The following is a 27,494-nucleotide window of genomic DNA, read 5'->3' on the forward strand; positions in this document are numbered from 1 at the left end:
ATTAAAAAAAAAAAAAGTCAATGTTTGCTGATAATAACTAAGCACCATTACAAACAGTGCAATGCAGCTAGTTAGGTATGGGCCTGTGCAGCCACAGATTGGTTAGTGCCAATGCTGACCCTGTCTACCACACAAAATGCCTCCAACCTGAGTATCAGAACCAGGAAGCAATGGAAGAATCTGATGAATCATGCTATCTATTACATCAATCATGTGAACTGCTAGGTGTGTGTCACTTACTTGGAGGACAAATGGCACAAGGATGCACTATAGAAACAAGGCATTCTTCAGATACATTGTGGTTGCCTTTAAACCCTTTAAGACTATGGATGTAAGTGTACATCCTGGTGCGCTGGTATTTAATGCACCTGGAAGTACATTTACATCCTGTACATGGAGCGAGCACAGGAGCTTCCCACAGGTAATGGCAAACATCAGCAATCGCGCTAGCGATCTTCTACTCTGGTCTGCCTTTTAGCAGACCAGAAAAGTAGATCTCCATTATTACTGATCAGTAATAGCAATCTAATGATCATCCTAAAATGGGTACATAAAAAGTTAAATAAAAAAATGTAAAAAAAGTGAATAAGCCTCTTCCCCCCCCCCCCCAAAAAAAATAAAATTAAAATAAAATCCCCTTTCCCATTTTACAAAAAAAAGGTCATCCTGTTCACCCACACTAAACCCAATACACTGGGTTATAGTGTGGGTGAACAGGAGTCTGATGAGAGGTCACTGGCTAAAATACATACCTTAGGTCTGAAGATATGTCCCCCCGAAGATCTGCTGCTATATTCTGTGAATTGCCTGCTGAAGGCGGGCCCTGATGACTAGAGATGAGCGAACTTACAGTAAATTCGATTCGTCACGAACTTCTCGGCTCGGCAGTTGATGACTTTTCCTGCGTAAATTAGTTCAGCCTTCAGGTGCTCCGATGGGCTGGAAAAGGTGGATACATTCCTAGAAAAGAGTCTCCTAGGACTGTATCCACCTTTTCCAGCCCACGGGAGCACCTGAAAGCTGAACTAATTTATGCAGGAAAAGCCATCAACTGCCGAGCCGAGAAGTTCGTGACGAATCGAATTTACTGTAAGTTCGCTCATCTCTACTGATGACTCAATTTACATAGTTGTCTGTGACTCCACGTCCTATTGACGTGGAGTTGCTGGTCTCGTGGGCGCTCAGTCGGTGCATGCGCTTATGTGACCAGCAACTGCATGTTACTAGGACGTGGAGTCACAGACAACTATGTAAATTGAGCCTGTGGGGCCCGCCTCCAACGCTCAATTTACAAAATATAGCAGCAGATCTTCGGTGGGACATATCTCCAGGCCTAAGGTATGTAGTTTAGTCAGTGACCACTCATTGGACTCCTATTCACCCACACTATAACCCAGTGTATTGGCTTTAGTGTGGATGAACAGGCTGACCATTTTCCTTTAAGGCCAAAATGGGCTATGTCCTTTAGGGGTTAAAGTTAGTTACTACATTTTTTTTTTATATTGGGGCTTATTACTGCATAAGAGCCAATGGCTCTCTACATATATGTGTTATATTACAAAAGTTTCTAGATCATCCTTATACCTTGAACAATATGCCTACAGACTGGAGATTATCTCTGCTCTTTCCCCCTCCTTTGCTTTCTAGACAGCCCAAAGCTCGATACTAACCCATTACTATGCTTTGAAGTGAACCTTCTCCGTAGGTAATTACAGTAATCGGAATTTTTCCTGTTCTTTTATGTGGCTTTTGTTTGGTTATGTTCTTTTATCAGTTGGAGGGGACAAAACCCACAAAGATAATTGACATAGCATGCCTCCAGGTACCTTGAGAGTTATGGAATGTTTATTGTTAATAATGGTAAAAAAAGACAAAGGACATTTTTGTTTGTGGATTTACTGCTTTTCCCAGTAATTTAAGATCCATTTATTTATCTTTCTGACTTATTTATTTGTTGTTCCACTGTCCATACTCTGAAGTATGTTGTAGAAATTACCACATTCCCCTTCTCAGATTAAGTTGTCTTAATGTCTCAATATTAGGGGATACCTGATAACTGCTCCATCAGTTTTCCGCTCAGGAGTTGAAGAAGCGGTGAGTGTTACCATCTTCAACACACGAACAGAAACCAAGGTCCAGGTGAAGCTGGTGGTGAAGGGTGAGAATGTAGCATCAGGTTATGGATCAGTATTAGGTATGTAAATGTTTTTTGCCTAATATAAAATTATACAATTTTAAGATATTTTCATTTTTTTGTGTATGGAAAATGTGTTTACTGTATGATTACTGGTTTTTAGCTGTCAGTGAATCATCCTTTCTTTATCCATCCTATCTTTAAAGGGGTACTCCGGTGGGAAAAAAAAATTCAAATCAACTGGTGCCAGAAAAAATTCTAATCAACTTGTGACTTCTATTTAAAAATCTTAATCCTTTCAGTACTTATCAGCTGCTATATGTTCCAGAGGAAGGTAAATAGTTATTTTCTGTCTGACCACAGTTCTTTCTGCTGACACCTCTGTCCATGTCAGGAACTGTCCAGAGTAGGAGAGGTTTGCTATGGGGATTTGCACCTACTCTGGACAGTTCCTGACACGGACAGAGGTATCAGCACCTGTGGTCAGACAGAAAAGAACAACTAAACTTCCTCTGTAGTATACAGCAGCTCATAAATACTGGAAGGATTAAGATTTTGTAATACAAGTAATTTACAAATATGTGTTACCTTCTGGAGCCAGTTGATATTGGAAAAAAAAAAATTTCCACCGGAGTATCCCTTTTAACAATTAGATGCCAATCATAAATTAGTCTTACTTGTAGGAGATTATATGAGATTAAAAGGCATGGCTGCAAAATAGGTAACCTTCTTTTCCATGGGATGTGTCTTGCAATACAGCTTCAAGTGCCACTGGTTCTAGATGAAACCTGTTTTTCTAATCTCATACAATTTTTTTCAATTACCATATATCCAGAGATGCCAAATTCTTTGTAATAGTACATGGACATAAAGTTCTTATTGAAAATTCACTTTGAAAACCAATATAATTGTTCACCAAATACAAACTTAATCACAGGAATAATGCAGGCAGTAATCTGTCCTTGGCTAAGTGGAAATAAGATTATCTTAAAGGCATTTTAAACAACATGTTTTGACTTTCCCAATTCAAGGGAATTCCTTGAACAGCATGGGTTATAATCTGCTGCCATAGACAACAAGATTTCTACAAATAATGACCTGGAATTTCCAAAATCAGCATGATGTCTGCCTCTGTACAGAGTAGTGAAAAGCATTTATCTTTTACAACAAATAACTATACAGCATTTACAAAGTAACACAAATTGGTGCCTGCAAATGTTTTCCTGTAAAGCGTTCCTGTCAGATCCCACAAAAAAATTCATATGTTACTTAGTACCTAATTGTGACCACGTGCATGTCCTTTTTATGCCTATATTTATTATATAAATACCTCTTTTCATTACTTCAAAGTCTTGGAAATCCTCTCTGGGGAAGGGGACGTGTCCCTCCCTTGTTGGGGTGGGAGGTGATTGGTGTGTCTGCTTATGGAGCCTTGTCCATGACACATGGACATGCCTGATTCTGCTGCAGGACTAGTTAGTGTTCCTGTAGGTATGGGGACCCCTAGTGGTGGGATTTTTCAGGGGCTGTTTTCTTTATTAAATATTAAAAAAAAAATTCAACAACCATATTACAAAATGTCTTTCATTTTCATCAGGAACAACCTAGAAAAAGTTTTTGGATCGAACAGTGCCCATTTAATGCCAAAAATGACTTTCCTACTTTGCAGCCCATGTGTAAGAGTGTATTGGAGTGAAGTAATAATTCAATATTTTTAAATGTCAGTACACATGGTCATACTGCCAATGCAATGCATCTAAGTATATTATTTATTTTATGTTATGGTCTTGCTTACAAAGCTGCACAGAATTTTAACAGTGGTATAATCTTTATTTATTTTTTTTTTTTTAACCAAGGTACATATCATCAGTATTAGGTCAGTATTAGGCCCCTTTCACACTATAAATTCATCCGTCTTAAAGCCCTGTTATAATGTTCCGTTATGTAAACCCTTAAAATTGACCCTTTAACAGCCGTTACAAAATCCCATAAGGTCGTTACAAAATCCTGTTATAGTCTATGGGATTTTTACATTTTCCATTTTAACCCGTCATAGCCCGTTATTAATAACTGACGTTATTTTGTGACGGGAGAAAGTAACTGGAGAAATAGTGCATGCACTATTTCTTCCGTTCTTTCTCCCGTCACAATAATGGAATTTTGTAATGGCCATATGGGATTGTTTCACGATCGATTTTAAAGGGTTTTCATAACTGAATGCTATAATGGGTCTTTAAAACAGATGAATTTATAGTGTGAAAGGGGCCTTACCTTTACTAAATTGTCAGCTGAAACTTTACTCTCTTATGTACTAGTGTTTATTAATAACCTTTTAGTATTGTCAATTTTTCTGGTGACTAGGTACTGTGCAATTTTCAATAGAGGAGATACCTGGTCTTTTTTCCTGTCAACTGATATATATATATATATATATTTTTTTTTTATATGGAATGATAAAGAGCAAATATTCAAGTGGAATGCTATGGTAGTACTGGAATCATTAGTATTGTTATCCTTTTTAAACAAAATGGGAGTAGTTTGAATGGGAATTTATAATTGACAGAACATGTAAAGGCTCCACTAAAAGCTAATTATATTATTATTATATATATATATATATTTTTTTTTAATTTTAATGTAGACCTTGCTACAGATATACGTGATTACGATATACGTGATTAAGCCATCTATAAAGGGGGACTCCCCCCCCCCCCCCCCGGAAACACGCTTAGCCTCACCTATATCTTCTATTGCCACCTGTTTGCCAGTATACCACCATCTATGTCATTGTCTGCAAGCGCAATAACCAACCACATTAGTTTTACTTTGGCAAGTGCTGCAGTCCCCCTGTTTGGGGACCACTGTGGTGTGATACGCTCCCAAAAAACAAATCTCTACACAAGGACACCACTGCTAAGGAGGGCACATCACCCTTACTGCCAGAATCTTCTCACCTACTGAGCCAGACGCACGTCCATGCCATCCGACAGCTAAGGGAGTCTGCATCTCACCACAACCTTCCATGAAGATGGCAAGTCCCTGCGATATTATCTTCCCATCTCAGTATTCATCTGACTCGCAGGTAATATCCTTCTATTAGGCCGGGCGAATACCCGTGCCATACCTGCAACGCTCACAACTTGATTCCCGATGTGTATCCCAAAATAGACTTTGAAAACCTATATATGCGCATTACACTGGACATTTAAATTGGCACAAAACTAGGTGGCGTTATCTGTGTATGTATCATATCATAATTTTATGCAACTATATTTTACCATATTTGATTTGACCACATTTTACTATATAGTGTATGTACTATATGTGTAGCAAGAGCCCTGCTCAGATAATACACAGTCATTTTATCTAAGTAAAGCATAATTCATTTTGTACAACCAGCTACATCTCCAGTCTTACATTCCCAGTTCACCCTATACCTTGAGGTCTGAATCCTAATACTGTTTTTATGCACTACGGGTATAGTGCAACTCAGTACTTCAGTATAAGGCACACCATCAAGTATAGTGTGTAGCCACCTGAACCTCAGCTTTTTCAAGATTACACATAACAAAGATGAACACCCACTCACAGCACCTCCCCCCACCCCAACACACTAACCACCCCACAAACAGCCCCATGTCCACCATATAACCGGATCCAGGACCCGTGACCGCTATGTGAGTAAAGGTAAGGTATTCAATAACAGGAAGTTAAATAGCACACACAAAGATCACTGAACGCACATGTACAGTGGGCGCACTCAGCAAACAGAAAGAGACAGGGCAGAAAATGGAACACAAAAGAGGAACCCTGCTACATCTCCAAACCCATCCACAAAAGAGGAAAAGCACCTCCTCAAGCGTTACCTGATCTCCTATATTATTATAAAAATATAATCCTGACCCATACTTTAGACATTTGGCCTGGACTTTAGCAACAGTATGCCATACAGCTGCTCAGTCTTTCATTTATTCCAATTGTAAAAGAAAGTGTTTACTGAGCAGTATACATTTTTTATGATATGATTGATACGTTCTCTGACTATCGCATGCTCAGGAAAACTACATGTGCAGTTACCCCATCTTTAGCACAGGATAAGCATGCACAGAGAACACCTCCAATATTTCTCTTTTTTACTGATTTGACACTAAATACAAAACTGAACCATAACTGAATAAAGTATATATTTACATAATCTGGAAATTTTGTAGTTTCAATTCTGGCCACCAGGCTAAAAACTAAACTGAGACTTCCTGTTTTGTACATATCATATCCTAGCAGTGCTTTCTTATCACTACAGAGAGGATTAAAGGAAAAGGTCACACAAGTATATTGATAGCAGATGTACACACATTAGATGTTGCTCATAGATCAGCCTCCCCCTTGTATAAGAACTTTTAAAAAGGGTCACTGAACATGCACAGACTTTTTTCCGATTCATATTGTTGCCTATGGTCCATGTGGCCTGCTATGAAGCGTATCTCTAAATGCTGTTAAAAACGGCACAAGCAAGATGGCAGCTCTCATAATGATGTATAAAAAAAATTAGAAAGTAGAAACAGAATAGAAAAAAAGAACATGTTTCTGTATCTAGGCGAAGCCTTTGAATTTCCTACAATGTGAAAAAAGTCTAAGGGTCCTTTTAGAAGAGCAAACAGTTGTCCAAAACAAGTGCCTGTCGACTTCTATAGAAAGGTCGGAAGGACAATTTACTCTAGGCAATAATCTTGAGTGAACAGCTGCACAAATGATTGCTTAATTATTCATGGGGTTCTTCATTTTCATTATTTTTTGGCAGCACACCCTATTTACATGGGGAAATGTGTTGCCAACAAACAATACATTTTTAGGCTTGCATAAAAGATGCAGTCAGCTGATAAACAAGCATTTGCTCGATCATTGACTGATCTCTGGGCTTTTTACATGGGGCAGTTGTTTGACCTATAACCACCTTGTGTTAAGGAGCCTTAAAGGGGTACTCCGCCCCTAGACATCTTATGCCCTATCCAAAGGATAGGGGATAAGATGTCAGATCGCGGCAGTCCCGCTGCTGGGGAGCCCCGGGATCCCCGCTGCGGCACGGCGCTATCATTACAGCACAGAGCGAGTTCGCTCTGCACGTAATGACGGGCAATACAGGGGCCGGAGCATCGTTACGTCACGGCTCCGCCCCTTGTGCCGTCACGGCCCGCCCTTTTCACGGCTCCGCCCCCGGTCGTCACGCCCCCTCCCATAGACTTGCATTAAGGGGACGGGCTGTGATGTCACAAGGGGCGGAGCCATATATTGACGCTGCTCCGTCCCCTGTTTTGCCCATCAATACGCACAGAGCGAACTCGCTCTGTGCTGTAATGATAGCGGGGTGCCGTAGTGGGGATCCCGGGGCTCCCCAGCAGGGCATAAGATGTCTAGGGGCGGAGTACCCCTTTAAGAGAAATAGTATATTAAGTGACTACATTAAGGCGCACCTGTCAGATCCCACAAAAAAACTAAACTGTTGTTACCTAATCCTCATCATGTACATGTCATTTTTATGTTTCCATCACAAATATTTCACTAAATAGCATATTACAGCTGCTCAATGTCTTTTTCATCTATCCAAAGAGAGGGGGCGTGTCCTTCTCTTGTCTGCACTGAGATGACTCCCCCTCCCTCACTATACTGACTCACACTTCCCTGAGATTGAGCCTGGCAGCCCTGCTCTTTCCTCTCTGGTTTCATGCTGTGTATATACACACACACAATGATTATTGGATATTGCCTGTACTTTACCACCAAAGACAATATGGTGAGTGTATAAATTACATTTTCCAAAATTAGTTTAAGGGTTTAGTGCTAAAAGTAGTGTTTTTTTATGCATATATTTTCTATATGTTCATATGTCATTCTTGTGTATCATCCTTTGCCAGTCCTGTAATGCTGGGACTTGTAGTTTTGGAATAGTTGGAGGTACAGTGTTTGGATAAGTCTTTTTTGCAGCAGTGTTGCCTTCAGCTGTGTGCCTACAACTTTCGAAAAACTACAAGTCCCAGCATATCCAGGCATCCTTTGACTGTCCAGGCATGCTTGGAGTTGTAGTTTTACAATAGCTGCTGGCACATGTTTGTTAAAACTTTGGGTTACAGCAGTATTGCTGCAATCTGTTCCTCCTGCAGCTTTGTCAATCAGCCATCTTGTGTCCATGACCCTTGGACATGCTCATACTCCTGTGGGACTTCTCAGTGTCCCAGGAGGTATGGGGAGCCCTTGTGGTGGGATTTTCAAAGGCAGTTTTCTTTAATAAAATGTGAAATTTTTTTAACCACTTAAAGACCCATGACGTAACAGTACGTCATGAGTCCGCTCCCGTCATTAACCAAAGGATAGGGGATAAGATGTCAGATCGCCGGGGTCCCGCTGCTGGGGACCGCGGGGATCGCTGCTGCAGCACCCCGCTATCATTACTGCGCAGAGTGAGATCGCTCTGCATGTAATGACGGGCAATACAGGGGCCGGAGCATCGTTACGTCATGGCTCCGCCCCTCGTGACGTCACAGCACCCCCGTCAATACAAGTCTATGGGAAGGGAGCGTGGCGGTCATCATTTATATCATGAAAAAATGAATAAAAAGCTATCAATAAGTCCGATCAGTACAAAAATGGTACTGCTAAAAACTTCAGATCACGGTGTAAAAAATGAGCCCTCATAACCGCCCCATACGTGGAAAAAAAAAGTTATAGGGGTATACATTTTCCTGCATGTAGTTATGATTTTTTTCAGAAGTAAGACAAAATCAAACCTATATAAGTAGGGTATCATTTTAATCGTATGGACCTACAGAATAAAGATAAGGTGTAATTTTTACCGATAAAATTTACTGCGTAGAAACGGAAGCCCCTAAAATTACAAAATGGCGTGTTTTTTATTTTTTTATTTTGTCGCACAATTATTTTTTTTTCCGTTTCACCGTAGATTTTTGGGTAAAATGACTGATGTCATTACAAAGTAGAATTGGTGGCGCAAATAATAAGCCGCCATGTGGATTTTTTGGTTGCAAAATTGAAAGAGTTTTGATATTTTAAAGGTAAGGAGGAAAAACCGAAAGTGCAAAAACGGAAAAACCCTGTGTCCTTAAGGGGTTAAAGTATATTACGAAAACTACTGTTTTGCCAAGACGTACAAAATATAAAAGGTTTTTGTATCTTACAGTGCCCATTTAAAGTTCTATACCAGTTCACAATATATATATTTCCCTTTTATGGTTCCTGCAGAAGTTTACTTATTACAAACTCAGGAGGATCATTATCATTAGTTTTGATGCCCCTAAATCTGTTATACCTGTATTTTCTTTGCAAAGCAATGTTAAGTAGTAAATCTAACACATAATGTTTTTTGTTTTTTTTATATTCTCAGATAAAGGCACAGTGAAAATCAAGGTGAGTGTTGCTTTCAGATAATTTCAAAAGAATATAGAAGAAAAATCACAACTCTATGGGGGACATGTATCAAAGATTTTACCCCGGTTTTGCATTTTTGGCGTTTTTTTTTTTTTCGTACATTCTGGTGGAGCATTTCCTCCAGATGTGAATGTTTCGGTGTACCTTGGAGTGACATATTTAGTACGCATAAATTTATTAACTGCGTACATTTCATTTACCCGCAGAAATCTTGCGCAATGACCATGTTTTTAACGCAAATATAAGCCATCTTGGACTGCACGTAGCAAGATGCTCTAAATCATCGATTTAATTTTTCAAAGATAAAATCGATGATATCAAACGCACTGCGCTTGATTGATAAATTTTGCGCTTCTGCACATAATTTAGAATTCTGCAAAAGGGGTAAACTGCTTCTACCATACACAAATAATATGTAGTGTCCCAGTACCGTATTGCATACCGTACCTTGTATGGTGGTCCCCAAAGTCAGAGTTACTACGCTCAGGTAGGGTCACCCAGGTGGGACAGCCCCTAGTCGCCTCTTCTTTCTCTATTCTTATAATGTTAATGTGTACATATTTAATAATGTGTATATTTAGTATGACGTATATTAGTATGCTTACCTTGTTAGCGTCGCAGGACCTTCGAGTCTTGTGACTATGTTAATTCCTCTATGGTATGTTGGAGGACCTTGGGAAGTCCTTGGGTCACATGTTTACCCATAACTCTGTGTAAAGATGATTGACAGAAGTATTGGACCAATCAGCTTTAGTCCAGCCCCTGCCCATATAACGGAGCTGTAGCCAATTATCGCTCTCTTGGGTTGCTGCTCTCGTGGATGCCGGACTAGCAGGACGGATCTGCGCAACTTTCAAAGACAAGCTAGGCCAGAAAACCTACCGGCCTCAGCCTAACCTAAACCGTGAGTCCTAAACTAAATCCCCGCTAAAGCTAGTGTGAATACTGGACCGAAACTAGTTCCCCTAAATCTGGTGGAACAGCGCATATCAGTCTACGGACTCTAAAACGCTTAAGGTCCCAACCACTGTCAATCTCTGTCAAAGAGACTTTGCATGTATAGATACTGCATGTATAGAGACTGTTCCGGTTATGAAGCTTGCATAAAATCTTAAGTAAAGTTCCGACTGTTTTCAGCAAACTCTCCGGTTGTGGACATTCAATTATTCTATACCTCCCTATTGCTCTTGGGAAGGGTGGCGGTAGGACAAGCATTGCAAAGGAGCCCACACTCTGGCGTCACTAATAGAAAAGGTTAACCAGACACCCTTTAGTCACTGCACAGCTACACCCCATATACCCTACTCCCCCAAGCTACCACAGATACATGTCCCACTATATGAATGGAATTTTACTTTCACCCAAAAAAAATTAATTAGGGAAAGCATCAAAATATATAGTAAAATAATGTTAAAATAAATTGTATATAATTTATAATTCACATACTTATTCCTCAGTGCTAAACTAAAGAAAGATAATCATTTCAATAAAAAAAAAATTTTTAATGCACAAATATTTAGGATTTACTATTTTTTTGCCTCCTCCATTGTGTGGTACCTCCCTTGTAAAGAGGTGGGGAGCTGAGGGAAAGGCCACATTAGTTTGAACATTTGGCAGGATAAGCCATGAGGTAACCTGTGTAAGCAAGAGGACTACTTAAACACATATTAGTCATAGATACTTGTCAACATCCCATCTGAAGATTTTTACATTTCCTAGGATTACATATTGAGCTTGTATTAACCCATTTACCACCCTATGTTATCTTTTATAGAATATTGCATTCATTGTTTTGTAGTAATATGTACCTTAGCTGTTCAAAAGGATGCCAATATATTATGAATTCATGTGGCGACAATTGGGTTGTTTTGCAAAATTTAAGACAAAATTTGTCAGTCAGTTACATTATTAAAACGTACATCATAAGAACCATGATTCATAAGACCAGTGAAAATGCTATTTTTGTTCAGCCTTATTTGCACTGTTTAAATACTTAAAATTCTTTAATGATTGTCTTTTTGTATCATAAAACTGAAACACGGTTCTCCTCCCCATCTGTATTGCAACATTTTCACCGTGAAACTTTACTTGTATGTGCTTCCTAAACCTTAATATATTAGATTTATTTCCAATTACTGTAATTTGGGATCAGTGTAGATCTGCAGATAAGTGACCTGCAAATCTAAAAGCCATTCAGATTATGGAATGCTAGCTGCAAATATATATGTTCATCATGAAAAATGTTTTTTGTGATCTGACCGCAGACTTCTGTCTGGAAGGCTATAAATTAGCAAATTGTTGAAATTATGCTATTCATCTAGTTTTGTTCTGTACTTTTAAAAGTCAAATTTCTTTGCTTTCTTCAGTTATTATTCTCTCCCTATTACAGGTTCCACCAGGACTGAGAGGACAAGCTCATCTTAAAGTTTGGGGCAATCGTCATTTAAATGATGGTGGATTTATTTTCCACAATTCTACCACTGTAACAGTGGATAGCAAAGGTTTATCTTTATTTATACAGACTGATAAACCAGTGTATAAGCCCAAACAGAAAGGTAAGATGTAAGATATATGTTCTCTCCTAATCGTTAAAGTAAATGTATCATCTAGATAGATTTACTTAAACATTTTTTTTTTATTATTGATCAGTGGCAGATACTGAAACATGTTCTTTTTTTATAACCTGGTTCAATGTTATCATTATAATTTTCATATAATATTTTTACTTCATTATTCTATTACTATATTCTATCTTGCCCAAGTAACAGTATTGCCTCACTGGCCCAGACCCTATGAACATGCATGGGATAGCTTAATTGGCATGCTTCATGATCTTTGCTGATGTCATTCCACAGAAAGAGAGTAGCTGAGCTCAGAGCTTTAGCTGTTGTGAATGGTGGTAGATCCTGTGTTATCTATATTTTGGTGTCTCCTTTCATTGATATAATGTCTGCAATAATAGGGAGGAGAGTACTGGGAAGTGATCTGTAGAGAGCCAAATGTCGCAGCTTAGACTAGTGGCCAGACCCAAAAACTGCAAGATTTTAGACTTATTTTACAATATAGTTAGTAAAATGGAAACATTACTAAACATTCTTAAAAATATCTTTAACATAAAACTTGATTCAAATAATAGGTCCCTTTCATTTTCTGATCATACATTCCCTTTAATTTCCATCTCTAGTGCTTATCAATATGTACATGGTGACACCTGATTTGCGCCCTGCCACAGAAAAGGTAAGTCTTGATAAGCAAAGTTTCTGGAAACAAGCAGAGCATTTGCTGGAGATATTTTTCAGCCACCAGATCTTTTACCTTGTTTTTCGATATCTTACTTTAAATAAAATATTTTCTGTATAAGGTTTTTATAACATCATGAAAGAACCCAAAACCGGTCAGACCCATGCACAAAACCATGGTAGATCATGGTTTTGGGCATGGGAAAAAAACTAACAAGAACAAAAATGTACGCAACCAGATACATCTAGTTGTGTAAATTTTTGTAAGGGATGTAAGTGAATATGTTTTTTTCATACGGTTGCATATGGTTTTCACATTGAAAACCATATTTGGCAACTGTATGTAAAAAATGAAATAAAACGTGATGTGAATGCACCCTTAGAGATTAATCTGTGTGAGCTCCACTAAGACTGCCAATGATGTCAATCACCTATGGACCACTAATAGAAACAAAGTGTAATAATTAAGCATTAATAATCATTGTTATTAATGTTACAAGTTATGTCATACCAGCAAAAATGTCAGGACATAACCAGTGGGTTCAATTACACATTGGACATTGCAACTGCTATGAGACAAATAAGAGTACTAAGGGTAAAAAGGGACAAAAAAAGTTTAAGATCCCTTTTAAGTGTGGCTTATTTTTCTGCACCACGCATTACTCATAAACTGGTGCAGCTGTATGGCCACTTCCATTAATACTTATTCCCTTGATTGAGTCTACCATCCATTTTATTGTATCATATAATATAAACTATAAAACACATGCACCTGTTTTCATATATCAATCTTTTGTTGTTGTTTTTTTTTTTTTTTTTAGGTTGAAGCTTACATAATGGTAAGTTGTGAGTCAGCCAGTCACTTAAGTGTTGAATATAACAGTAACTCTGACTTTCTTAGTTAACATCAAAGTTATATCTTGTTGACTATTACAATATCCTCCATTCTGTACTATTGCTAGGTGTACTTTTATACTTTTCCTTCTATTTCCTTCTATTCTCTGTCTTTCTCTTGACTGGCTCTCAGTCAAATGAAAAATAAAATGCATACTTTTATACTCCACAGTTCTTATGACTCTTCAACCTAATCCATATGGGACTTCATAGCTATACTTCACTTACCATTCTCTGTGTTTCCACTCTTACTATAGTCCTCTGCTCTTATGATTTTCTCCATGCATTGATATCTCCATAATCAGTTTTTGAATTGTAGGGCATGTAAAGTTTTGTAAATATAAATATAGTTTTGAAACAGCTGCTTTTCTCTGCCTCTTTTTTTTTTTTTTACTGCTTTTTGCCTAGGCTACAGACCACATTTCCTTACTCTAAAGTATTGGACAGGTTGCTGCTGACATCACATACTCTCTGCTAGGGATCTCCTGATACCATTTTTTTTAAGACAGAGTACGAGTACCGATACTTTAATTCTAGTACTCGCCGATACCAAGTACTAGTACTTTTATTTTAAAGGGAGTCTGACACCAGGGTGACCCGGTTTCTGGCGCTGCTTACCGTGCTGATATGTGGGTTCTTGTCTTATGCAATGGAGGCGGCTGCTGTAGTATGAGCCAAGATTTCTCTCTTCTCCATTGGACAGAATAGGGAATTTGCATTGCCGGCGAGACCGATGTCTCCGGAGCGATTGCGCTGACATTCACATGGTTGGCAGCGGCACAAACCGGGTCACCTGCACTATTTACATATAAATTGAAGTTAGTGCAGGTGACTCTGCTGTAAGATTGCCTTTAATAGTAGGTAGTATCCCCTGGTAGGTTGTATAGATAGCTGCAGACATTAGTAGCAGCCCCCCTTTAGACCGCAGCCCCCCCTTGTAGACAGGGCCCCCCCTGTAGACAGCACCCCCTCTTGTCCCCCTTGTAGACAAGAGGCCCCCCCTTGTAGACAGTGCTCCCTCTTGTCTCCCTTACAGTCAGCAGCCCCCCCCCCCCTTGTAGACAGTGGGCCCCCTCCTTGTAGACAGGGAGCAGGGTCCCCCCTTGTAGGGAGCAGGCCCCCCCTTTATAGTCAGCAGCCCCCCCCCCCCCTCCTTATAGACAGCTCACCTGTGGCTGTCCTCGGGTGTTGCCGCTCCGATGTCCCGTTCTCCCAATCGACTCATTGCATCCTATGGAAGAGCATGTGACATACACCTCACTCTGCTTTCTCCGTAGCGTTACGCTGGGCGCAGGGGAGGAGGAGGGACGTGTATGTCACATGCTCCTCCATGGAATGCCATGATGCGATCGGGAGAAGGGGACAGCGAAGAACGGGACAACAGCTGCAAAGCAGCAGGTATCGGACATGGTATCAGGGACATTAAACCAGTCCCCGATACCATGCAAATGCAGAGTATCTGCCCCGATACTAATACTAGTATCGGTATCGGGACATCCCTACTCTCTGCACAGATCCATTATCTGACGGGAACCTTATCATTTTGTAAACCCATAATCACTTATAAAGGCTCTTCTGCTTGTGTGCAAGCTGTACTGTGTCAGTGAGTCATGCAAAGTGCTAGAAACTTGCACACAACCAGAAAATACGGTCTGAAGTGTTCATCACTGAGCAAGAGCCTTCACTGCTGAATGCAGGATGAGGAAGGAGGTTCTGCTCTGCTATGAGCAGAAAAAGGCAGGTGAGATCATGCCTTTAATGACTACGGGACTTTTCCTATGCTGTCCATACACTCGTGAAGTGCTTTTCTCACCCTATTAGACTTAGTACTTGGATGTAAGAATGATAATTCAGAGTTGCACAATGTTGTCAAATCAGACTTGTAAATAGATGGAAGAAATCGGACTGAATTAGAACTGCATTCCAGTATAGTAAAGGCCTGATAATAATTGAAAAGACAGGTCAGAGAGATTTCATTTATTATGTTGGCATAATAAAACATTCCCCAAAAGACAGTCTAGTTGCAGGTAGAAGGCTTAAACAATGACATGATCAACTAGTTTCAGGTCTGAAACAGGGAGTTGATGTCAGGTCTAAGAATTGGTAGGTGACCTAGTCAAGAGGACAGGCCAAAAGTTGGTACCTTCAGATCAAGTAAGGGTTAGGCAAGCTGGGTAAATAGGTCACCACAGCCCAAGACAGAGTGTAATGGTTCCCCTTCTCTAAGCTTGGCAAACAAAGCCCTGTGGCAGGTGAAATCAGTTTGTGGTTTTTTGACACTCTTCACCTTTCTTGTTTTAGGATCCTCCTCCTACTGTAGTTTGTTTCCAACTTTTTGTTTTTTCCTACATGGCTATGTAGTATACAGAACTATGTTATATGTTAATGCTCTTTTGGTTTCAGGATCCACGTGGATCTAGAATTACTCAATGGACAGACCTAAATCCAATTTGCTGTGGTGAGTTAGATATCCATAACTAAAATAACACAAAGATTAAAGACTAGTCCATATTAAAATATTGTATACTTTGGCAAAAATACATAGATTGCATTAAACGTTATGTATGTTTATATCTGTTACATTGGTCCATCATGAAAGTAGTTTTGCATGTCATTAAACATGATGTCCAGCGGTAAGAAAGGTATCCGCTATGCCAAGGATAGGCGATAAATGTCTGATCGCAGGGGTCCGACCACTGGGACCCGATCGTTCTCACGTATGGGGCCCCCGACTCTTCTGCCACAACGTGTTTTGTACTCAGATCAGCTAGTTGAAACGTGCCCCTCCATTCATCTCTATGGGATGGGCGGAAACATGCAAACACTAAGATTAGAGATCAATGGAGGGGGAAGTGTTTCCACCTGCTGGATGCAATACGTCATTTCCTTGAGCACAGTTGGGGCCTTGTAGGGAGATCACTGGAGTCCCAGCAGTCGGACCCCCACCTTCAGACATTTTATCCAGCAGACGGGATACCTTTCTTACCGCTGGATGTCTTCTATAAGCTCATAACTGGTGGAGACTGGTATTCAAAGAGAGTAGTTACATTTTTGTCCATTTATATCTTGCCAGATGAACTGTGTAGTAATGTTCAATAATTTCTTTTTCAAAGCAATTTCCTCAGGTTAAATTACTTATTTTACTTGTATTACAAACAAAAGCTCAAATTCCTTACATTCTTCATAGTCAAACATTGTGATAAATGATGCCGGCAGTGCTCAATTTATGAAACCTAATGTTAAAGAATTTTTGTATGTGTGCTGCTTTTATTTTGGAATTGAAAAGTGTAAAGACTATTCATCTGAACATTTGCAATAGGGGATGAATATTATAGATTTGTATCATAAATATTACTGGGAATGCATTTCATTTTTCCAAGAAAACTTCCACCATTGTGTTTTTTCATTTGACAGGTATTATCAACATGAGTTTTCCTCTCTCTGACCAGCCTGTTTTTGGGGAGTGGTTGATTTTTGCAGAAACCCAAGGGCATGTGTTTAACAAATCATTTGCTGTGCAGAAGTATGGTGGGTAAAATTCTTTGTCAATGTATTATTGATAGCCGTCATTTACAAGTTATCTTTAGATTAGTAGTGGGAAACTCAGTGCACTATATTCAGCAGTGACTGGGAGAAGTGTTACAACAAGTTTGGACCTTGAAGAAAAAAAAAACTTTTGAAAAAGGATCTCTTTTTGTTACTCTAGGTTTTTGACAAATATATGGAATAGTTATGAACATAAACAAACCCATATGCTGATACACATGCTTACATGTAAATAGATAGGTACAAATATAAGATAATGAAGTCCAACTCTAGGAAAATTCCTATGGGGATAGGATCCAGCACTCCTGAGTAGTAAAAATATATAAATCTTTATTTTGACTCTGTAGAGATTAAAAGGCAGTGTTCCATGTGGCCGTAACAGATGTGCCACTTGTAAATTTATGCAACAAACCCAAACGGTCACATCTTCTATTACATTACAAACGTCCTATATTTCATGCATGACCACACATGTGATATATTGTATCACATGTGTGAGCTGTTCCAAACAATATGTCAGTTCCACTTGCAGACCCCAGAGCGTCTTTAGGAGCCTCAAAGCATTTTAAAGAGGCTCATCAAGGGTCAGTTGTGTCCTCGCAAGTAACAGCCATAGAACATGTAACTAAGCCAGTTAGAGGTGGTAACTGGCTTAAGAAGCTACATGCCCGAGAGGTGTTCTGGATCCTAAATTTGGATACGAGGATTCCTAAAGGCATGAATTTCCGCTCAGATATTATGCTTTTTTATAAATATCATTCTATGGTTAATTGTTTTATCTTTTTTCCTTTCATATATTCATATTTAATATTCATATTTATAATAATGTTGGTAAAATAATTTTTCTATGATAGAGCCCAATTCACATGGTGTGCGTTCTCCTTTCAATACATATGATCAATGTTGGAAGGCTTTTAATTATTGAGCCTTGCTCGTTTCACATTGTGCTTTCTGTTCACATTTTGTGCTTTCTGATATGCTTTTTTATTTATGCATCAATACAATAATATGCTTGATATATATGGTTTATGACCATTTTCCTAATGAATGTACGTTCATGTCATGCATTGTATATCTTTTTATATACATATTCTATTTGCGAACAAACAAAATACTGCATAATTGTTGCTATTTTTGAATAGTTCCATGATATGATGAATTGTGTATTGTCTCTACCAGTGAGGTACTTTTCAGCAACTTGATAGTTAACCACAGTTTTGTATGCGTGTGCAGGTGGTTATCTGATTAGAAGGTGTTAGCTAAGAAGCATTGTTATTTATTTGTTTCCAAAGGTTTATAGTATTCATACCTTGACAAAGGATTAACGAAACGCGTCAGGGTTTTTATTATATACCGATTTTTGTACATTGCCTTTTATCTCTACGGAGTCAAAATACAGATTTATATATTTTAAATACTCTGGAGTGCTGGATCCTATCCACATGGGAATTTTCCAAGAGTTGGACTCCCTTTGCTTTCCTTCACCGTATTACGGCTACGTGTTTTCCGTGCACCCGGAGTTTGCAGTCCGAGGACAGAGACATTCATAGGAGGCGGTGAGCTGTATCTAATCCCGTTTTTTCAAAAATATAAGATACATATATACAGAACATTCATCCATACCTTACACATTCTGAAGATAGAAAACATGCCACAATGGCCCTAATTTACTATTTTAAGCCCTGCTTTTTCTGGTTGTCTGACAAAATTTGGGGGAGTACACCACAAACTGTGTCTGCATCAGATTTTTGGAGTATTGCACCAAACTAAACTTACAAATGCAAAAAGAGGCGTGGACATCCAAACAAGGGGAGTGTTCTCACAACTTGGCCTATTTACTTTTGAATTCACAGAAAATCCTGTGAATAAATGGTTGGAAATTTCCAGCAAAAAAAAATCTGGTCTGAACTTCACTAACCTGTAAATCTGTAAATCCCCATAGTAGATAGAATGGAGTCATACAAGTCTGAAACAACATTCCACACTAAAAGAAACCCACAGCTCCTAGTTACCAATATCTCATATTAGAGGACAGCAGAACTCCAAAAATGTACCCATACACATTAGATTAAAGTTGATGACTTTTAACCAATGGTTCTTTGACTGAAATTTATGAACATTTTTTTTTAGCCGGCCAAAAACAGACTCTTATCGTCCGGGAAGGAGTTTGACATTTGGAAGTCAAACAAAAGACCTTTCATTCATAAACGATCTTTCAGGAAAGAAAGTCCTTCACCTTGTCCTTCATACTTTTCATTGCTTATGTTTGGACAATTTGAACAACTGTTATGTTTAATATGGACAAAAATGTGTGTGGCTGTATATGAAAAACACTTCATCCGTTGTTTGTACAATTGTTTTTCAACCATCAATCATCTTCTATTTAAAGTCTATAGTGCCCATATGAAAGGTATTCTACTCACTTTTAAAGGGGTACTCCTGAGGAAAACTTTATTTATTTATTTATTTATTTTTTTAAATAAACTGGTGCCAGGAAGTTAAACAGATTTGTAAATTACTTCTCTTAAAAAATCTTAATCCTTTTAGTACTTTTTAGCAGCTGTATGCTACAGAGGAAATTCTTTACTTTTTGAATTTCTTTTTTGTGTTGTCGACAGTGCGGTCTACTGACACCTCTGTCAGTGTCAGGAACTGTCCAGAGTAGCATAGGTTTGCTTTTTCTCCTGCTCTGGACAGTTCCTGATACGGGCATCAGGTGTCAGCAGAGAGTACTGTGAACAACACAAATTTTTTTTTTTTAAATAAAGATTTTCCTCTGTAGCAAACAGCTGCTAAAAAGTACTGAAAGGATTAAGATTTTTTAATAGAAGTAATTTACAAATCTGTTTAACTTTCTGGCACCAGTTCATAAAAAAAAAAAGTTTTAACCCTTTAATGGTTCTGACACACAGCAGGCAGATTCAACCCCCAATGGGGCATTACTGAATTACATTAAACAAATTAGATCTCAGAATTTGCCTATTAAAATATAGGGGTAGATTTTTTAAAACCTGTCCAGAGGAATTTTAGCTTTTTTCAATTTAGGTCTTTTCAGAAATGAAAGTAGCAATCTGATTGGTTGCTATGGGCAACTCAGCAACTTTTCCTCTGGGACAGGTTTTGATAAATCCCCCATAGAATCTTATGTGATTCCACCTGTAGACTGGGTCCCTTATTTTTAGCATTTACCTGCACCTTATTCCAATACAGAATAAAAGAACCCGACCTATACTGTTTATTTTCCAAAAAACCCAAATCCTTTTTTTTTTTCATGTTAGTCTACAATACAGCTGTAAGTTTGCTTTCAATAATAGTTAATTGAATATTGATGATTGGATTTATATATTTATATCTTTTACTCTTTATATGTACATAAATAATTTATAAAATCAAGTATACAAAATCATTTGTTTGTTTTATTTTTAGTGCTTCCAAAGTTTGAGCTGGTTATAAGTCCTCCTTCCTTTATTCGGGATATAAATGTTTGTGAAAAAGCTAAAGTCTTGGCAAGGTACAGTAAGTGACAGTCTTTGCAATAATGGCACAAATGCTCTTTCTGCTCTTTTTGTATATATATATATATTTTTTTTACTTTTTTCATGTTAGGGGATGTCCCTTACAATTTTTATAACTTTCATTATATCCAGGGCAGCAACATCTGTTGCAACAATAGCAAGAAGCTGTTTTGAAATTCATACGATATCTGTAATAACATTAATTCATCTCTATTCTAGATATACATTTGGGAAGCCAGTGAGTGGATTACTAATGATTAACATGACTGTGACGGGTGTTGGATACTACAGACATGAGATAGGGCATCAGGTTCTTAAAACCATGGAGGTAAGACGGTGGATATTTTTAATAAGTGTTACTTATTTCAAATAACAAATATGCTATAAACAATAGAGCTTTACTATGCTCATATTTGTTTTTGCTTAATGGGAGTGCTGCTAAATGTGTCTGCTAGTTATTTAATGTATGTATAGGCTGCTTTTGCAAAGGAACAAATTATTCTCGGTCGGCTCCATTGGGGAACACAGAGACTGTGGGTATATCTTGCTGACACTAGGCATACAAAAAGAAAGTCGGCCCCTCCTGGCAGGATATACCCTACTGACCCTGAGCTAATCAGTTTTAGCTTAGTGTCAGTAGGTGGCAGACACAGGTCTGGAGTCTTCTTTTTTTATTTTATAGCTAGGGCCTTTTGTAGGTTCTTTTCTCCTTTTTATTAAATTTTTTTATTTTGTAGGTGGGGGTTCAGGAGCATGGCGCTACCTGTTCCACCATATGCGGCTAATGGGCACACGGGGCATAGAGTATGCACCGCTAACCCCTTCCCGCCAATGGCTAGCGCCTGGGGTTGCACCTTAGGTCCGGGGCCCCTACCTTCCCTGCTCATCCTGCTGTCTCAGCCTGACATGACGCAGGTGACAAATAGCTGGCTAGCTGAATGACATCTCAGGTGAGTATGTGCTGGTCACTGGGTGAGTATCTCCCCTCTCTCCCCCCTTCTTCTTCCTTCCTTGCTTTAGGCGGTCCCTTATACCTGGGGCCCCTGGGGTATTTTTCGTTAATTTTTTATTCTTATACGGTGCAGGGTTACGGGCTCTGGTCTTTCTATCTGCAGTGTCGGGGTTCCAGAGACCACAGGGCAGCTCTCCTCCCCCTCCCCTTCACCATCGCCAACACTGCTTACTTAACTTTCATCTGCTGTCTTCCTGCCTTCCTGCTATGGCCTTCCTTCCTGCTTCCATATCGCCTCAGCAGTTTCCTGCCTCTTCATCTCTGGACAAAGGACAGCTACAGCCTGCTTCCCAGCTCCAGTTGCGGGACACAGGACCTTAGTGGGATTGCTCTTATTTAATTGCTGACTGCTTCCTTTCTAGCACTTATGTCTGACTCCAGACCCGAACCTCCCCCCATACAGGTGGCCACAGCCTTAGTCACCTACCACTCTTGCGTGGGCTGCAAGACCAAAATGCTGGGTGGTTCCACTGAATCCACCTGTTCTGCCTGCTCCACCACGCGCACCATCCCTCCTGATGTCTGTCCCCCTGGAACGCGCGTTGTTCGCCCCTCCCCCAGAGTGGGTTTCTTCCCTCTCAGTCAATCTCTGACCTGGCTAGGGTCTCCACATCATTGGACTCTGCCTTGGAGCGGTCTTCCCTGTGCACGACCCCCAGGGAGTCCCGCTCTGTCTCTCCTGGCCCCCACTTCCCACACTCTCACAAGTGCCCTAAAGTGATTTTGTCAGGCCCTTCTCTAGAGTTATGTAATTGGGATAGACATTCTTCTCGTAGATCTCACTCTTCCCCAGCTTGCTGGCAGCGCCCCCACTCTAGGGGCCGCTGCCCCGGTAACCATCCCAAGTCCCCGACTCTTTGTTCTAGGCCCAACACACCTCAGTCTAAGGCTACCACCGCGCACTCCCTCTCTCCAGGGGAAGTAGTGGATGACGGGTCGGAATCCACATCGGATCATGAGGCCCACTTTGCCGTGTCTGATATGGTGGACAGCTTTGTGTCAGCCATCAGGGACACTTCATCTGGAGGACCCAAGAACTTTGGATCCTGATCCGGCAGTTTCTTTTTACCGCTCTCAGCGTTCCCCCAAGGCTTTCAGTTCTCATGCTGAATTTGACGCCTTGTTGGACGGGGCTTGGAATCGTCTGGACAAACGATTCCAGGGAAGAAGATTCAGGCTCCGTTACCCTTTCCTCTGGATCTGGTTTCCGAGTGGAAGGCGCCTTCCATTCGACTCTTTCAATCCTTTGCATCGGGTCGCTCTCCCAAGCAGGCGCACTCCTAATCTTGGAAATCCCCTTCTTTCAAGGCACGTTCTTCCTTGAAGTCAGACAACTGTTCTGGCGGTTTCGCGGCCGAGTCCGGTAACCGTAAGCCTCCCTCCTCCTGAAGGGACGCCCCCACCCGTGTCCTCTTCTCGGTTGGGAGGGTGTCCCTCTCTTTTCCAGGACGTTTGGCTAGCGCAGGTTCAGGACTCCTGGGTCCGGGACGTCATCTCCGATGGTTACTGGATTGAGTTTACTTCCCTTCCCAGGGGTCGTTTCTTCCGATTCCACCCTCCTCCTTCCCCTTCTTTGGCGGTGGCCATTCAGGTCGCTCGAAGTACCCTCCTTGCTCAGGGAATGATTGTGCCAGTTCCTCCAGGGGAGTGTTTTTCAGGGTTCTACTCTAATCTCTTTGTCGTTCCCAAGAAAGAAGGCTCTGCCTGCCCCATTCTGGACCTCAAGCTCAACCGCCATTTGCGGCTATGTCATTTTCTCATGGAGTCCCTCCGCTCTGTGGTGGCGTCCATGGAACAGGTGGAGTTTCTTTCTTCAGTGGACATCTGAGATGCCTATTGGCATATCCCCATTTTCCCTGCCCATCAGTGTTTCCTCAGCTTTGCTGTCCCTGCGGGTCGCTTTCAGTTTGTGGGTTTTCCTTTTGGCCTAGCTATGGCTCCCAGGGTTTTCACAAAGGTCATGGCGGCGATGATTGCCATCCTTTGGGCCCGGGGGATCTTGGTCCTCCCTTACCTGGACGATCTTTTGATCAAAGCTCCGTCCTGGTCCCAAAACTTGGAGAGCCTTCATCTCACGGTACAGACTCTGTCCTCCTTCGATTGGGTGATCAACCAGGAAAAGTCCAACCTGTCTCCCTCCCAGTCTCTTGTCTTTCTGGGTCTTCTTTTCGACACTGCAACTGCCCGTGTTAGTTTTCCGTTGGACAAGTGGTGCTCCCTGCAGGAGGGTGTCAGTCGCCTACGGCGCCCCTCTCTTGTTCCAATTTGCTTCTGCATGGAGGTAGTGGGCCGAATGGAGGCGGTCCCTTTTGCCCAGTTTTGCTATCGTCCTCTCCAGCTGGCCATCTTGGACCAAGTCGCTGTCTACTTTGGATCACCGGATTCTTCTACCCCCCTCCGTTCATCGGTCTCTTCTATGGTGGCTCCACTCTACCCTCTTTCTCCAAGGGCAGTTGTTTCTTCCCCTCTATTAGCATGTCATCACGACCAATGTGAGTCTCCAGGGTTGGGGAGATGTGTGTAGGACCTGACTGTCCAGGGTCGCTGGTCCCCTCAGGAGGCTCACGTTCCCATCAATCTTCTGGAGCTCCATGCCATTTTTTCTTTGCCTCCTCCACTGGGAGATCCTCCTACAGGGTCGTCCGGTTCGTGTCTAATCGGACAACGCCATGGCTGTGGCATATATCAATCGCCAGGGCAGCGCGCACAGTCGCTTGGCGATGGAGGAGGTCTCCAAGATTCTGCTCTGGGCCAAGACGCGTGTTCCCGCCCCCTCTGTGAACCACATTCCGTGTGTGGAGAATTGGGAAGTGGACTTTCTCAGCCACTCCTCCGCGAATCCGAGGGAGTGGTCTCTCCATCCGGAGGCGTTTGTGCAGATCTGCGATCTTTGGGGGACCCCGGACGTGGATCTCTTCGCATCTCGCCACAACAGACAAGTTCCTTGCTTTGTCATGAAATCACTAGACCCTTTGGCTCTGGCGGTGGACTCACTCATCATCCCGTGGTCGTCCTTCCGTCTTCCTTACCTCTTTCCGCCTTTCCCTCTCCTGCCCAGGGTTCTGATGAAACTGAAGGCGGAGGGCGTTCCCGCCATTCTGGTGGCTCCAGACTGGCCCAGGCGCACGTCGTACGCCGATGTAATTCGGCTGGTCGCAGATGTACCACTGCGTCTTCCAGGTCACCCCGATCTGCTCTCCCAGGGTAGGGTCCCCTCTGCCACCCAAGTTTACTGTCACTGCATTTGATGGCGTGGCGGTTGATACCGCGGTTTTGAGAGCTCGGGGGTTTTCTTTCGGGGTGATTTGCACCATGCTTTGGGCTCTGAAGCCTTCCTCCACTAGGATTTACCACCGCACTTGGCAGGCTTATTTCCGGTGGTGTGAGGCTCAGTCAGTCTCCCCGGTCGTTTTTTCCTTTCCGCGCCTTCTTCCTTTTTTGCAATCCAGTCTGTATCAGCGTTGGGACTCCGCTCTCATAAAGGTCAAGTTTCAGCCCTTTCTATTCTGTTTCAGGCTTCCAATTCTCATGTCCGCACCTTCCTGCAGGGCGTGGCCCATGCGGCTTCACCATTCAGGTCTCCCACTCCTCCTTGGGATCTCAGCCTGGTGCTTAGCGCTTTGAGGAAAGCTCCGTTCGAACCTCTCTGGGACGCCTCTCTTCATATCCTTTTTGCGGAAAGTCGCCTTCCTAATCGCAATTACCTCCATTAGGAGGGTCTCCGAGCTGGTGGCTCTCTTGTCGCTCTCCCTTCTTGGTTTTTCATCAGTACATTGGTTTTTCGTCCGCTTCCCTCCTTCTTGCCCCCTTTTACATGAACAAGGAGATCGTTCTTCCTTCATTTTGTCCGGCTCCATCTAACGCTAATGTGCATTCCCTACATAGTCTGGACGTTGTTCGAGCTGTCCGGATCTATCTTTCCGTCACCTCCTCCTTTCGGCGTGATGACTCCTTCTTTGTGATTCCGGAGGGTGGTCGCAAGTGTCTCAGGCTTCCAAGGGGACCATTTTGTTGTGGATCCGTTCTGCCATCTCGGAATCGTACCGTCGTAAAGGGAAGGTCCCATCTTTTCGGGTGACTGCACATCCCACATGTTCTGTTGGAGCTTCTTGGGCGCTCCACAATAGGGCTTCAGCCGCCTGGTCGTCCTTGCACACTTTCACTAAATTCTACCAGGTGCACATGTTTGAGTCAGCTGACGCTGGTTTGGGTCGCAAAGTGTTGCATTACACAGTGGCTCAGTCTTCTGCCTGATTCTGAGTTGGGTATTTTTCTCACCCCGGGGACTGCTTTGGTACGTCTCACGGTCTCTGTGTCCCCCAATGGAGCCGACCGAGAAAAGTAGATTTTTTTTTTTTATGCTTACCGTCAAATCTCTTTCTCGGAGGATCAAGAACGTCAGCTGCGGGGGATAAGGTCCAGCCTGAGGACTTTCAATAACACAAACAAAATCCTTGACAACCCCTTTAACCCCTTAAGGACGCAGGACGTAAATGTACGTCCTGGTGATGTGGTACTTAACGCACCAGGACGTACATTTACGTCCTAAGCATAACCGCGGGCATCGGAGCGATGCCCGTGTCATGCGCGGCTGATCCCAGCTGCTGATCGCAGCCAGGGACCCGCCGGCAATGGCCGACGCCCGCGATCTCGCGGGCGTCCGCCATTAACCCCTCAGGTGCCGGGATCAATACAGATCCCGGCATCTGCGGCAGTTCGCGATTTAAATGAACGATCGGATCGCCCGCAGCGCTGCTGCGGGGATCCGATCATTCATAACGCCGCACGGAGGTCCCCTCTCCTTCCTCCGTCCGGCTCCCGGCGTCTCCTGCTCTGGTCTGTGATCGAGCAGACCAGAGCAGGAGATGACCGAAAACACTGATCTGTTCTATGTCCTATACATAGAACAGATCAGTATTAGCAATCATGGTATTGCTATGAATAGTCCCCTATGGGGACTATTCAAGTGTAAAAAAAAATGTAAAAAAATGTAAAAGTAAAAAAAAAGTGAAAAATCCCCTCCCCCAATAAAAAAGTAAAACGTCCGTTTTTTCCTATTTTACCCCCAAAAAGCGTAAAAAACATTTTTTATAGACATATTTGGTATCGCCGCGTGCGTAAATGTCCGAACTATTAAAATAAAATGTTAATGATCCCGTACGGTGAACGGCGTGAACGAAAAAAAAAAAAAAAAGTCCAAAATTCCTACTTTTTTAATACATTTTATTAAAAAATAAATTTATAAAAAATGTATTAAAAGGTTTTTTATATGCAAATGTAGTATCAAAAAAAAGTACAGATCATGGCGCAAAAAATGAGCCCCCATACCGCCACTTATACGGAAAAATAAAAAAGTTAGAGGTCATCAAAATAAAGGGATTATAAACGTACTAATTTGGTTAAAAAGTTTGTGATTTTTTTTAAGCACAACAATAATATAAAAGTAGATAATAATGGGTATCATTTTAATCGTATTGACCCTCAGAATAAAGAACACACGTCATTTTTACCATAAATTGTACGGCGTGAAAACGAAACCTTCCAAAATTAGCAAAATTGCGTTTTTCTTTTTAATTTCCCCACAAAAATAGTGTTTTTGGTTGCGCCATACATTTTATGATATAATGAGTGATGTCATTACAAAGGACAACTGGTCGCGCAAAAAACAAGCCCTCATACTAGTCTGTGGATGAAAATATAAAAGAGTCAGGATTTTT

General features: G+C 41.3%; 1 protein-coding gene across 1 annotated transcript in view; it reads left to right on the forward strand.

Moving 5' to 3' along the window:
- CPAMD8 (C3 and PZP like alpha-2-macroglobulin domain containing 8) overlaps nucleotides 1–27,494 on the forward strand; it is a 115,166-nt gene that overhangs the window by 25,620 nt on the left and 62,052 nt on the right. The window contains exons 5-14 of the mRNA XM_056562863.1: nucleotides 1,648–1,705; nucleotides 2,043–2,194; nucleotides 9,528–9,550; nucleotides 11,961–12,126; nucleotides 12,756–12,808; nucleotides 13,632–13,649; nucleotides 16,108–16,162; nucleotides 17,119–17,232; nucleotides 20,677–20,761; nucleotides 20,985–21,093. Of these exons, the coding sequence (XP_056418838.1) occupies nucleotides 1,648–1,705; nucleotides 2,043–2,194; nucleotides 9,528–9,550; nucleotides 11,961–12,126; nucleotides 12,756–12,808; nucleotides 13,632–13,649; nucleotides 16,108–16,162; nucleotides 17,119–17,232; nucleotides 20,677–20,761; nucleotides 20,985–21,093 (833 nt within the window). The remainder of the gene's footprint in view (nucleotides 1–1,647; nucleotides 1,706–2,042; nucleotides 2,195–9,527; nucleotides 9,551–11,960; nucleotides 12,127–12,755; nucleotides 12,809–13,631; nucleotides 13,650–16,107; nucleotides 16,163–17,118; nucleotides 17,233–20,676; nucleotides 20,762–20,984; nucleotides 21,094–27,494) is intronic.

This window comes from Hyla sarda, chromosome 1 (assembly GCF_029499605.1).
Source record: "Hyla sarda isolate aHylSar1 chromosome 1, aHylSar1.hap1, whole genome shotgun sequence".
NCBI lineage: Eukaryota > Metazoa > Chordata > Amphibia > Anura > Hylidae > Hyla > Hyla sarda.